Source organism: Colletotrichum fructicola (assembly GCF_000319635.2).
Source record: "Colletotrichum fructicola Nara gc5 chromosome Unknown KSG_Nara_v1_contig03, whole genome shotgun sequence".
Classification (NCBI taxonomy): Eukaryota; Fungi; Ascomycota; class Sordariomycetes; order Glomerellales; family Glomerellaceae; genus Colletotrichum; species Colletotrichum fructicola.
The window spans coordinates 914,364-927,860 of record NW_027094053.1 but is presented as its reverse complement, the minus strand read 5'-3'; the positions used below and the strand labels follow the sequence as shown (position 1 = coordinate 927,860).

The 13,497-nt window shown below is 49.9% G+C and overlaps 6 protein-coding genes across 6 annotated transcripts; 5 read left to right on the top strand and 1 right to left on the bottom strand.

The window, feature by feature from the left end:
• Positions 1–448: 448 nt before the first annotated feature.
• CGGC5_v005050 (uncharacterized protein) lies at positions 449–2,199 on the top strand (the record flags this gene model as incomplete). Its single annotated transcript, XM_032031400.1, has 4 exons — positions 449–778; positions 858–1,087; positions 1,148–1,373; positions 1,435–2,199. The coding sequence occupies 4 exons, from the start codon at positions 449–451 to the stop codon at positions 2,197–2,199; spliced, it is 1,551 nt and encodes a 516-aa protein (XP_031893063.1).
• A 767-nt stretch (positions 2,200–2,966) lies between these two features.
• CGGC5_v005049 (putative oxidoreductase) lies at positions 2,967–4,185 on the top strand (the record flags this gene model as incomplete). Its single annotated transcript, XM_032031389.1, has 2 exons — positions 2,967–3,010; positions 3,135–4,185. 2 exons carry the CDS (start codon positions 2,967–2,969, stop codon positions 4,183–4,185), a joined length of 1,095 nt encoding a protein of 364 aa, XP_031893076.1.
• Positions 4,186–4,984: 799 nt separating this feature from the next.
• On the top strand, positions 4,985–5,394 carry CGGC5_v005048 (uncharacterized protein; the record flags this gene model as incomplete). Its single annotated transcript, XM_032031378.1, has 2 exons — positions 4,985–5,065; positions 5,140–5,394. The coding sequence occupies 2 exons, from the start codon at positions 4,985–4,987 to the stop codon at positions 5,392–5,394; spliced, it is 336 nt and encodes a 111-aa protein (XP_031893075.1).
• Positions 5,395–6,584: 1,190 nt separating this feature from the next.
• aurF-3 (Monooxygenase aurF) lies at positions 6,585–8,457 on the top strand (the record flags this gene model as incomplete). Its single annotated transcript, XM_066151388.1, has 7 exons — positions 6,585–6,621; positions 6,670–6,801; positions 6,859–6,887; positions 6,943–6,973; positions 7,027–7,105; positions 7,186–7,291; positions 7,525–8,457. 7 exons carry the CDS (start codon positions 6,585–6,587, stop codon positions 8,455–8,457), a joined length of 1,347 nt encoding a protein of 448 aa, XP_066009238.1.
• Positions 8,458–8,503: 46 nt separating this feature from the next.
• Positions 8,504–10,466, bottom strand: CGGC5_v005046 (Heterokaryon incompatibility protein 6, OR allele; the record flags this gene model as incomplete). The annotated part of the gene is made up of 3 exons (XM_032031345.2): positions 8,504–9,291; positions 9,844–10,332; positions 10,409–10,466. 3 exons carry the CDS (start codon positions 10,464–10,466, stop codon positions 8,504–8,506), a joined length of 1,335 nt encoding a protein of 444 aa, XP_031893087.2.
• Positions 10,467–11,247: 781 nt separating this feature from the next.
• On the top strand, positions 11,248–11,614 carry CGGC5_v005045 (uncharacterized protein; the record flags this gene model as incomplete). The annotated part of the gene is made up of 2 exons (XM_066151387.1): positions 11,248–11,428; positions 11,478–11,614. 2 exons carry the CDS (start codon positions 11,248–11,250, stop codon positions 11,612–11,614), a joined length of 318 nt encoding a protein of 105 aa, XP_066009237.1.
• Between the last annotated feature and the right edge of the window lie 1,883 nt (positions 11,615–13,497).

Here is a 13,497-nt window from a genome sequence, read left to right as displayed (position 1 = left end):
ACGAGGGAAATGACTATGTATCAGCGGCTGCGGGCGGCACAATTATATCCGTGTTGCTGCACATTTGGCCCCCAAAACCAAGTGTCGGCCGCGTTTCGCTGCTCTCGAAATGGAATATCCGTATGCACATGGCAAGGGTGTCGAAGCCTGTTGGTGCCAGCCTGATGGCGAGAAATGCCCGGGTCGGGGAGGTCGTCCGCTGTTATGCTACTGCCTTCCCTTCTCCTCTCTTCTACTTAGCTCCCGATCGCCCATCTTGTTGGATCAAGATTGCAGTTCGCCTGTTGTGTTGCTGAGAGCTTGCGTTTCAACCACGCATTGCACTGCAACACTCTTACACCAACAACAACCAAAGTCTGCCTAACAGTGGCAACGAATCAGCCTACGACAACGATAACGACGATCCTAAGCCCCGAGAGTGGCTGAGAGCCGACTTGCATCGCCCCAAATGGCGGATCCGAATACGCACCCGTGGGGTTACTACTGCAGCAATTCAACAGATGCTTCGAAGAACGGAACGATCGATATCTGGAAACCAGTATGCGGATGGGTTGATGCAGGCAACGACAGAGGTACCATCGACATACTTTGGTCCAGTAACCTGACAATCATGCTTTGCGTCTGGGTAGCGACCCATCCTAATGCGCTGGGACCCAAAGACAGGTGGTGGCACGCTGTTATCGACAAGTTCAACCTTGCTGCCATCGGCCTTCTCGGACCAGACTTCCTTTTTGGCATCGCCGTTGGACAGCTCGCTAGTGCTAGGAAGAGCGTCAAGGTTAGTTGTACTCATGCGTCCATCATGAGAGATACTGTGTTTCTCGGTGTGTCACCTTTACTGACCACTATTGTAATAGGAGTTCAGGAAACTCCCATACGTACATGGTCGGAAGAAATGGGGACTGAAGCAGGCATTCTTTGTCGACATGGGAGGAATACATCTGATGAGTCCCGATTACAAAGAGGGGAGCACGTTCCCTATCAATGCCGCCCAACTATATTATTTGATCAAGCATAATTTCGTCGATTATCCGGACATGAAGGCAATGGCCATTTCTGAGCGCAACAGCGTGGACGCTCTTTCCAGGTACGATGAAGAAACTAGCCTTGTTTTATTATGGCATTTCTGACATGCGTCTGCGAGCAGAATCATTACAGTATGGCAGGCCATCTTGTTCTGCATCAAAGAGGGAGATCGCCTCCGACTGGGCCTACCTATCACCCCTTTGGAGCTAACCGCTCTTTCATTCACCTTTGTCATGTTTGCAACTTCGATTTGCTGGGCCTGCAAGCCTACCATAACAAAACCGCAATACATTAAAACCAAGAATGGAGCTCTGGTTTCGGATATCAGGGACTACGCAAGACGCACTGTAAGCTCTCAGTTTACTTGACTATCATCGTCATGAGTTTGAAGGCTGAGGCCAAGAACAGACGCACTCTACCCTGCCTGATGAGTGGTTTAACACTCCGTTGGACTTTATAAGTTATCAGGAGTTCAGGATCGCTACGCACTGGTCGTACTACACAAGGTTGTGTGACATGATGCGCCTCCATCTATTCTCGCGGCCGATGGATACGCGACCGTCCAAATCGAGGCCACACGAAAGGCGTCCGTGGAGCCGTATCCCATCAGACATCTGGATGCCGATTAGTTTCTGGCTCTGGATCCCTAGCATCTTCGTGATGGCAGTATTCAGTTGCTCCTTCATGTTTGGATGGAACTTTTTCTTCCCCACTGAGACCGAGCGAAAATCATGGAGAATATGTGCCACCTACCACATGCTTTTCTCGCTGTACGGTGGCATATATTACAGTATCGAAGTCTGGAGGAGCAACAGACGACCAGAAAGGTACAAGGCATTGCCTACATCCATCGACACAGAAGACCCCGAAGCCCAGAGGCACCAAAGCCAAAGCAGCAGCGAGCTCAAGCTCATGCTGTCGACGCGTGTCGAACCATTCGTATCCAGGGCTCGCAAATGGATTGGATCGTGGCGAAACATCTCTCCCGATCAGAACCCAGACATGAAAGTCCCACTCCGAGTTGTTGTTCCAACGACCGTCTTCTGTGCCGTGTACGTGTTTTGTCGCGCGTACTTCTATGTCGAAGATTCCCTTTCGTTGAGAGTGCAGCCCCAGGGCGCTTATATGACGGGGAACAAAATCCTTCCCTTCATCGCGACACCTTCACTATGATTGGAGCATTCTCAAATTTTCCCTTCCGCCTTATACTTATATCTTTCTTTCTTTTCTCTCTTCCTGCACTACGTGGATCATCATTACAGGGGCATCAGAGAAGGCATTCACTCCTTGAGCTGTACATGCAGGAACTTTGGACGATTTTATGCGTAGGATACCAGGCCGAGTGCCACTTCGCACGGCGATGTTGATTTGAATAGTGTACTTTTAAGCTTCGTCATTCCTTCAAGTTGATTTAGACTCTAGATGAGTGCAATAATTGATCACTTTTCAGTGTAAATTGATACCCCTTGCGAGACTTTCCGTGCAGTTCTGCCTCTTTCCTCAAGAGTCGTTACTTAAACCCAAATCGGCAATTTTAACAGTTCGATTGGAAATCGCGTTCGGTGAAGCGGCCATCTCACCGAAAACTTTTTCAAGGTCACCTAATTGGGTATCTTTAACAGTTCTTCGTGCTTGGTCATCCCGGTGTGTCAAACTGGTATTAGCGTCCGGGTCTATAACCTGACGAGCACGCCGAAAATGGGGCAATTTTCTCCGTCGTCCATTGAGAAAAGCGCCGAGCATATCCCTAGTGACGCAATGCGGTAATCTTGGCCCGTCACTCCACCGTGCTCCTCCACGCCTCCACGCTGCCCCTCATCAGCTCTGTTCATGCTCAACAACACGAGTCGACGATACCTATAAAGCTGGCAGGTCGCGCAGAGCTTGAGCCGGAAAGCGTGTCAAGTCCTCAAGTTAAGCATCACATCAAGATAATCAAAATGTCTGCCGATAAGAAGTACAACGTTGGAATCATTGGATACGGGTGAGTTAAGCTTCCATGCGACCGATGATCGCATATCCTTGCTGCAAGACCCTTGCATGCTTCCGGAATAGCCTCACTGTGGCGCATTCACCGAGGAGAACCACGTGCTGACTTGCCATCGCAGCCTTTCCGCCAAGGTCTTCCACATCCCCTTCATCAACCTCACTCCTCAGTTCAACCTGCACAGCATCGTACAGCGTAAGCCTACGGCATCATCATCCGCCCCTAATGACTACCCCACCCTGAAGCACCACACCTCCCTGGAGCCCATGCTCCAGGACCCCGAGGTCGACATCATCAACATCCTCACCCCGCCCAACACCCACTTCAGCTTCTCCAAGCAGGCGCTGCAGGCAGGCAAGCATGTTATGGTTGAGAAGCCCTTCGTGCCGACCGTCGCTGAGGCCGAGGAGCTCATCCAGATCGCCAAGGACAACAACCGTCTCATCTGCGTCTACCAGAACCGTCGCTGGGACAGCGACTTCTTGACGGTTAAGAAGATGATTGATGACGGCGTGTTTGGCCGCGTCTACGAGTTCGACACACACTTTGATCGTTACCGTGCTGAAAAGCCTGGCTCCTGGAAGGGAGAGCTGGGCATGGCCGATGGCGGCGGCGCGCTTTATGACCTCGGCTCCCACCTTATCGACCAAGTTTACCACCTCTTTGGTCTGCCTGAAACCGTCTACGGCAAGCTTATTAACCAGCGTGAGGGCAAGTTCGACCCCGAGGATCCCGACAGTGTGCACGCCCAGCTCGCATACAAGAACGGTCTCATCGTCAGCGTGCGCATCGGCGTCATGAGCGTTGAGAGCATCCAGCCGCGCTTCTGGGTGCGTGGTACCAAGGCATCATTCCACAAGACGGCGCTCGACCCCCAGGAGGACCAGCTCAAGGCAGGCAAGAAGCCCAACGAGCCCGGTTTTGGTGTGGAGGACCCCATCAACGGCGGCAGGTTGCTCATCGTCAAGGAGGGCGGCAAGATCGAGGGGAGAACGAAGTTGACCGTCGAGCCCAAGACTTACCTCAAGCTCTTCGAGGCCTTCGCCAAGGCTGTCGAGACCGGAAAGGATGAGGACGTTCCTGTCCCGGCGAGCGAGGCACGCGATGTGCTTCGCATTATCGAGGCTGTCAAGGAGAGCGCGAAGACCGGAAGCGAGGTCCGCCTGTCCTGATGTACTTCATTCTCAAGGCAAATCAATTTCAAGACACTCGCGTGCCCGAAGATGCTGGTCCGAGGCTGGTCAGTCCTCATTGACGATGGGACTAAGCGTCGAATGCCAGAACGGGGTGGCGTGACGTGCCGAGCCGTCGGAGCCGATGGACGAAGATTAGAGCCCGTTGACGCAATACCGGCGCAGGTGAGGTTTCTACTTTGAGGGGAATAGACTTGTCCTATTTTACGATGACTTAGCGGCTGCATGCGGTAAAATCTGAAAACATTTGCGAGGTATACCCTTTCCGGTCGCAATATTCCCTTTTAAGACTGCACGTCTCCACATCGTGAGGTCTTGGAATGTCCCAAATGAGCAGTCAATGTCGATCTGCCGTTTATGCGAGATCCAAGACACACAAAATTACCACATGCAGTTTTGAGTTTTGAGTTTTCCTCCTAACTGGGGAGAAAACATTGTGTTTGGTCACCTAGTCAGGAAAGTGAGAAGAGATTCTGGCTCAGCTTGCATTTAATCCGGCTGTCTTGGGTAACACCTTGGCAAACGCCCGAAACCTTTCCGCGAATGGTGAATGTCAACAAAAGCCACGAGGTGTGATTTTTGGTTCGGATGACGGAACTTGTGTTTTGTCACTGGGTGGGAAAGGGAGCACGAAGGGATGGAACTGATGATTATAAAGAGCTTGGGTGCCACGGGCAGGGAGCAACCATTTCAGCAGAACAATCGACCCAGATTTACCAGCAGCCTTCAATTCAACCAACGAACAAAAAGATTATAACAGCTTTATACACTAGCCAACATGCGTTTCGCCGGGGTGTTTGCCTTTGCTTCACTTATCGCAAGTGTCTTTGCTGGCCGATATATTATCATTCTCCGACCTGTAGGTTGACTATGTGTACCTGCCTTGGAAGGGTGCAACACCACATAGAGCATACCTAACACCATCTTCAATAGGAAGCAGACCTAGACAATTTCCTGGCCAAGCTGGAATCCAGAGGCAGTGTTGTGGTCAACAACAAGTTCACTTTCATCCATGGAGCTGTCATTACTACCAATGACTTTACCACAACCTCCCTGCTCAAATTCCGCGAGGTCCTCAGTGCCGAGGAGGACAAGATCATCAGTATCGACCCGATTCTCACATCCGTCAACCCTGGCGGACCAGAGATCCCCAGCCCAACGGAACCAACTGTTCACATCGACCAATAAGCTATTATCATGCACCGTCTTTCGGCAGACGAACGAGACTTGCCCTAATCAATCAGGTTGCCAGATAAGAGACGCGAAGAATATGATTTCACTTACGAGGGAACCATATTTTTACTGGGCGAGCTGAGCACCGTTCTCATGGATTGAAATAATGGGAGACCGAGGATTGACCCATTCTAGCACGACTGCATTTCCGGCGGGCTGTTGATTATCCTCGCTGTCGTCGTTCTCAGTATCGTCTCTGTGGTTGTTTTCGTCGTCGTCGTCGTGTCATCGTTGTGATTGTCATTCTTGCTTCGTTTATTATCATTGATTTAATTAGAAACGTCTACACTGTTAAAAACCTTCTCTTGCTTAACCGAGAGCATCAAGTACGTGAGTTGTGCCATCGAGGCACGGGAAGACTGCCCAATAAAATAGAAGAGGTTAATGCACATTATCGGCCCTTCGAGCTCTGCCCCATCCACGGAGCGCCACAAACCAACCGTTATGCATCAAACGTAGCTGCGCCTCGTGGGACTGATTGACTCGTGATGAAGTTTGACCCAACCGTTCGCGTCAAATGTCCAAGTTAAGCTTAGATCATCCCCATGTGCGATGTGACGCAACTTCAAGTACTACTCGTTGAGGTGCTTGGAGGAATAATTCCGCACATGGGATGTTCCTTAATCTACGTCGCCCTTGACGTCGCGCCGTGTAGAGTGCAGAGAGATGTCTCATCTTGGCTGGGCATGTCTACTCAATTAGCTGACATTTTGATAAGAAACATGGTCGCAGGAAGGAAGAATCCTCGGATGTTATCTCGCAGCCGTTCGGTAGGGCTGGCGGATTTACGAAAGGAATGCGAACTTCCCCGCCGAAGCTCCCCCAACTTGACCGCCCTCTGCCTGACCCCTACAGACATGCTAGAGTCAAACAGCTGATTGTGAGACACCCAACACTGCCCCGTGCCATCATTTGAACTGCCCACTAAGAATCTCTTGCTCCCCTGTCCGGGACGAATTAGCGGACGCCACACGGCACTAAAGGATGCATGTCAGCCTATCCGGCTCCTCATCGTTCTGAGCAGCTGAAGGTAGGCATTCTAGGGGTCCATGCGACAGAGCCTACAAGTTGGGAGGCAATCGCACAATTCGTGATACGATATCATTCGCTAGATGTACTGACAACAGCAGCTTCAAGTCAACGAGATGGACAGAGGCAACAGAGTTGCCGTGATTGGCATGGGTTAGTCTACGTCTTCGTTCTCTCTCTTCGTCTCGCTAACGACATCAGGATCATTGGGCCTCGTCGCCTTGAAGAACTGTCTTGAAGAGGGCTTCGAGGCGATCGGCTTTGAGAGAAGCTCATACGTCGGTGGCCTCTGGAAGTACACCTTAGATGAAAACAAGACTTCTGTGCTTCCAAGTACGATCTCTAGATTTGCCATCCTTGATACCAAAGTCTATCAATAACACGCTATAGCCACTATCGTCAACATTTCTAAAGAGAGGGTATGTCAGTCTGGAGAACAGCGATTCGGGGCTCCCGCTAACCACACTTCAATAGGGGTGTTTTACAGACTTTCAGTTTCCAAAAGGTAAGCGTACAGTGATTTATCGACCGACGTTACTCATACTCAAGGTTCATCAGACGTACCAAGCCAATGCTCGGCCAAGCAAGTTGAAGATTACCTCGAAAGCTACGTCCTTTCATACGTCTCAATACGCAAGTGAGACGTGTGCTTCATGACGAAAACACGAAGAAATGGGTCATTGAGATCGATGGCTCCCCGACCGAAATCTTTGACAGGGTCATTATCGCAACAGGCATGAACCAGACGCCCAACTACCCTGAAATTAAGGGTATCCAATATTTCCCTGGCCGACAAGTGCACTCGAAATCGTTCAAAAGGTTTGTAAGAAAGCCGGCCTGGTGTCTGAGGCCATTTTCCTACCGCAATCTGCCAGACCAGAAGAGTTCAAGGAGAAACGTGTACTCGTTGTTGGTTTTGGGAATAGCGGTGCTGATACGGCGGTATCCCTCATCGAACACGCGAAGAAGATCTACATCTCACATAGAGAAGGCACTTATGTTGCAAGTCAGACCGTCCATGTGCTCCAGCTTGCGATCGGCTAACAGTTATTCTAGATTCCTCGCGTCAACAAGGGGAGACCTATTGACCACACAATCAACGTCCGCTTCACGAAAGTTCAGGCGTTCTTGGAATTCCTTTTTCCGAAGGCGAGCGAGAGCTTTTTCAACAGGGTGGTGAAGGGGCTGCAAGACAACAACTTCAAAATTCGACCGGAGTGGAACCTCTCTCCAGCCCCGTCTTTGAAAACAACCAGTCCGGTGGTGTCAGACGAGATCATTCCCGCATTGGAACGTGGAGATGTGGAGTCAGTAGCTGGCATTGGTAAAGTGACCGGCGACAAGGTTGAGCTCACTGACGGAAGGGTTCTGCAAGTGGATGACATCGTCTATTGCACTGGATATAAGGCTGACTTCAGCATCCTCGACCCGAAGGATGACCCAGCGAACACGCCGAACCCAGAATGGGTTGCTTCGAAGGGGGCTAGGGGCAAACCACTTCCGAGACTCTACAAGAATGTTCTGTCTGAGAAGCATCCGGAGTCTCTTGCCTTCATGGGTTGCGTAGCTTTTGCAACTGGAACCTTTCAGCTGTATGATCTGGCGGCTATGGCGATTGTTCAGATTTGGAAAGGAACTTCACCCTTACCATCCGCGGAGGACATAGCACGTTCCGTTGACAGGCAGCATGCATGGACAACAGCCCTGGCTAAGGAGAGGAACGTCATGCCTGCAGTCGTGAACGGGATTGAATTGACAGCTTGGGCGGACCGTGCAGCTGGGACTGGCGTGGATGAGTATTTAGGGTGGGGATGGAAAGGCTTGAAGTTCTGGTTCCAAGAGCCTCGGCTTTGCAGCCTTTTGATGAGTGGCATTTACAGTCCGCACATTTATCGCTACTTTGATGGGAAAAGGAAGAAATGGAATGGGGCTAGAGCAGAGATTGAGAGGCGGAACATTAAGGTCTTAGAAAAGCCCAAAGATACGTAATTTCGACATTGATGTCAGGGCTGTCTTTGTATTGCTTAACTGTAAGTTAGACTAAACGCAACCTTTCTGCTCTTAAGACACTGGCGTAATGCCCTTCCGCAAAATCCCCAAAGTTCAAATCCACTATGGCCTCTCCGTTCATGATGCCACTCACGTAACAGGGGCTTATCAGCTCATATGCCGGCTGCTCAACACATTTTCTGAGAATGACCGGGAGCTTGCATCCGAACAGAATGGCAACCAAGTCGCCATCTTCTATGGATGTCAAGCCCCTTCCAACGTAGTCACCCTCCGTGGAAAATACCTTAGTCAGGCTTCCATTGGTGACTTCTTCAGTTCGCAGCGTGTATTCTTCGCGGCGCCAATGTAGCTCCTCCGGGTCAGTTACTTCAAGCCTTTGGTACTCTTCAACTGCGGACTTGAATAGGTCTGATTGAAGAACCTCGAGCTTCTCGAAGTCTTCAGTGGTCATCTTGTGATGGACTTCGTGCTCATGATAGAACGTGTTAATCTCTCGAAGAAAGCCAACAGCAAGTCGCCTCACATTCTCTTTCGCCGTAACACCATGGTGCAAAGTGATGTTATCGAATATCATTGTCTCGAAGAATGCTCGCAATTGAGAACTGTCAGCTGGACGAGAGCCCATGGACTGTGGGTCTATTCGTTTGAAAGCCCTGTTTCTCTTCTCTTCTCCAACTCCCAAAGTGACGGTTTTCTTGACAGCGTATAGTATAACACCGTCCGCAACAAGAACATTCGGGTCTGGGTCGCGTAGCAGTGCTTCGGGGTTGAGCCGTTGTCCTGTCGAAGCGCTGAAATATCCGAGGTAGTTCGCTGCAAGATATCGTACATCCATACCTTTCATGCCCCGAAAGTCCGGGACCCACGAAGGCAAGCCAATATCTTTCCCATTTTCGGGATTCCACAGCCGCGGTCAATAGGATAGATAAGTCGTTATCTTGACGCATGAAACTTCGCGTGAAGTCAACATATACGTCTCTTGCGATTTTTGAATAGTCTGGTGGTGGGAACGAGACAGAGTTGCACACCCCAAGTAGAGCGTAGAGCTTGTCTCGAGGATCGGTTGCGTGGAGGTTTCTCGTAGGTTACAAGACATTGTTCATATCGACAGCGTCCTCTCTGGTATGCAAAACTGGGCAATGCCGAAGAAGGCTCGACGGAGAGCCAAAACCCACCCGCTTCGAATTCCCAGTCCCGTCCATAGCGAAGGGCGTCCGGATATCCAGTCAAGCCGCCGGAACACATCCCATTTGGCGCTTAGATTGCCGCAATACACCGTTACTGACCTTGATAATACGATCTCTTGAAACACCCATATGCGGCTCCAGTAACGTCGTCGTAGGAGTTCCGTCAAGGCTCGCCCACCAGCCTCATCGCCGATGACCCTACCGATAATATCGATATCTCCGCTTAGCCCATCGCAATCGTTGAGAAGCTGCATGGCAACATGTGAGGTTTCCGACGCATCTCCAAGCCATATAGCTACGTGTCTTGCCTGGGAATAGATCTTGCCCATCTGGGCGACTTGAATATTTCGCTCTGTCGTATTGGCCTGGTTAATGCAGATACTGTCCACCCAAAGTCTAGCGGGCTCGTTTTGATCTTGTGATCGGTGCCTTAGGTTTTGGAGAGCCAGCCGCAGATTTCTCGTAACGGATGTCTCTGTACCATTGACAACGATCACTTCGGTGCTCGATAAGTCGCCCCAGGTATATGAGAGTGCATCATAGTTGCCTTGGCGATCCTTAAACTTTTCCACGTATAGATCGGTGATGACCAACGAGTCCCTTGAGGATGCGGGCTGCACACTCAAAACCCGGAATTCGTCAATCTCGATAGGAAGATCTCGGTAAACTGGAGGGGACGATCAGCACTTTACACAATTTCCTGTTCTGGTAGCTTCGTCACAGCTCGACGCATTGCAACTGACCTCCACACAACTCGATCCCAGTATTATCATGCTCCTGAGTATCTCGACAATACTCCATGGCATCGGAAAGGGTTAAATGATCGTTGTTGAATGATACCCGTTGGTCTTAAGATGCGGGGGATAGTTCCTATCAATGCCCTTTTGCGCATTCGATTACCCCAGCTCGTTGGCACGTTCGCAGTACAAGACAATGAAGTGATTGCGGACGGAATGAGTTGGACAGGCATAGCCAACTAAAATGGTGCGTTTCTGGATACTGTGGGCCGGACGTCCGTATTTACTACACCGATCGATAGCATGCTGGTAGTAAAGGCAGCGACAGACACTGTACAGCTCCACGATCTGGTAGCACATGCTGAAGCCAGGAGCTTTCAAAAGAAATTGCGAAAGAACGAAGAGTGTCTATGCCTTTTAATATGTATGGGGCTGGCTCGCGTACGCCAGCATGTATGCAATCTTTCATTTTGGTTGTCCAATCTGCTGCCAGCCCGCAAACAATGCTTCGCCATTTTTTCCTGGTATAGCTCCTCCCTGTTCCTTCAATCACTACTACAGGATATGTAGCATTGGTGCACACTTCCATGTTTCAGAATCAAATGGAACGCAATGAGCGAAGACTAATGCAGTAGTGGGACCACGCCGAAGGTTGCCTTGCACATGTGGAGTTCACACGTTCGCGAACCACATCAAGTGGAAAAATGCATGCTACAGCTACGTAGTACGTCGGAACAAGTACCAATGGCTAAAGGTGTCCATCGACCGACTGTCATAGGGTAAAAAGCAGAGGCAAGAAACAGTGGGGTGGCGATCTGCATGATTGCATACACATCTTATCCGGTATGATGATCTCTGCTCCTCTTCTTCTTGTTGTTGCCTCGTTTTTGCGAGAAGCCTATTTGGGTCGGTCCTACGCAACCGCGGCCAGTCAGCCAGACTTGACCTCCATGCGAACCAATGGTATCCCTGAGTTTGAAGATGTGGAGGTCCATGCCGCCGATGGCCCTGAAAGCTTCCAAATGGGTACAAGATTCCGTACCAAGTCCGCTCCACATGGATTGATGGTGTATAGGTGGCCCAGCGCTGGAGACTTCTACAGGTTGCAGCGCGACGGAGTGGACCTCGAGTTCCTTGGTCTTGACCGCCTCATTCCAACAGCCCGAGGCGACAACCCGGCAGCGACGATGCACACTGAACCCAAATGCGTAGACTCAGTGCCATGTCTGGGACTATCCAGAGAGTATGTAGATACACTGGAAAAGATATCAGAAAGGCATGAGCTCAGCACAGAAGACTTATTGGCGACTGAAGAGGTCGCCAAGTCCGCTGAGAAGTTCAACTGGCGAGGTTTGGACCTTGAAGGTTTGTATTGGAAAGATCCACTCGTATGACCGCAGTAATGCGTTCATGATCGACGAAATTTGGAATGGAACTATGTCCTCATTTTCTGCTCCGCAAAGAGTTGTAAGATCAGATCGACCTTGGCATGTAAGCCATGGTTTAGGAGCAAGCTGTGCCCGGAAGCGGGATTAGGCTGCGACTCGACAGAGCTTACGGTGGCGGAAAATGAAGATTCTGAGCCTCATGTTTTGATTTGTGATATTGCTCTGATGGTGACCCTACCTGCTCACACTTCTGGCATGGCGTAATCGTTTGAAGTTTTTTTGCGCAAATGTACTACATTTCCCATCGGATGAATCTCACAAATCTTCCGCACTCTTACATCCAATTCCCATCTTCCTTTCAGATCAGCGAGATCAGGCTAACTATATGTCGGGAGATATTCAAGTCATTATCCCTCCTTGCCGAACCAACTCGAAATGTCCCCAAAGTAATACCTCAGAACCTCAGTTCTTGAAATGTCCATAGTCTCCATAATCCATTTCAACTCCCTTAAACTCCTTGTTTTGAGCGCATCACTCATCTGGGAGTGGGCTGACGACGTAACCCCGGCCATGTTTCGAATCATTCCCCGCGAGCTGATGCAATGACCTTGTCTCCAAATCAACACTAACACTCTCCTTGCTAATACCGGAAAGCTGCGTATTGGTCCTGTGGTATGGACTACCATGCATCTCTACCCTATGACGATCAGATTCGAAGTTCGGTTCGGCTTTGCAGCTCTCAGCGCGAGCCTCAGTTCCATCCTCCAACTCCCATTTATCACAGGCTCTGCGGCATAACATGGCTATGGAGCTCCCTGTGCGCGGTCCTGGGTGTTTCTCACCTGAGCCTTGGATCTCCTCGGTATTACGTTCAATGATATGCTCTGGGACGTTGGCATGCGTGCAGTATTCGATGTCTTGCTCGTAATAGCATAGAGATACTTATCAATCAATCTCCTTAATTTGCGTTAAGACCGCACTTTGGGTTTAAATATTCGTTCGCGATGGCTTTCGATTACTAGATATTTTCGATCTATATTTCAAAATAAAACCTTAAGAGGTTTCAAGTTATCATAGATCTCTAGATATGTAAAATCTAAAAGTCTGGCAGGATGTCTTTTACTTCCATGAATATGTTAAATAGGAAATTATCTGCTATTTAGGCTAAAGATACATTTCAGGGGTGCGGAAGGGCCCGTCACACGTTGCGTCCGAACTCAAATCCCACGAAAGTACCAGGGCCATATTCGCCAAGGAACACTCTAACGTTCCGCCGAGGAAGAATAGTGGACGTTTTCTATCGACTGACTCGAACAAGAAGACACTTTCATCGAGGTACACTCCGACATAACATCTCCGCAAGGGGAGGCGCCATGCAATATGCTTCTGCTTCGGCGTCGAAGGTATTTTTAGATGAACGGGGCGACTGCCGTATTGACGGGTATCTGGAGGAAGAGGAGACAGAAGAGTTGCTGTGCTCTGGGGTTTGTAATCTCGTTCAGCACGTCGAGAAAGACCGCTATAACAGAGTAGGTGGTGTCACGTTCCGACAGCTAACCCGAGAGAGCTAGTGTCTAACGAATGGACTTAATGTCGAAGATGGACAGATGACATGGCTGGTTTGAACCGTAACAAGACTTATCTTGGCAATTGATTCATGCCTAGATGTCATTTCAGTGCGACCCTTGCTTGAATAATTAGTACTGC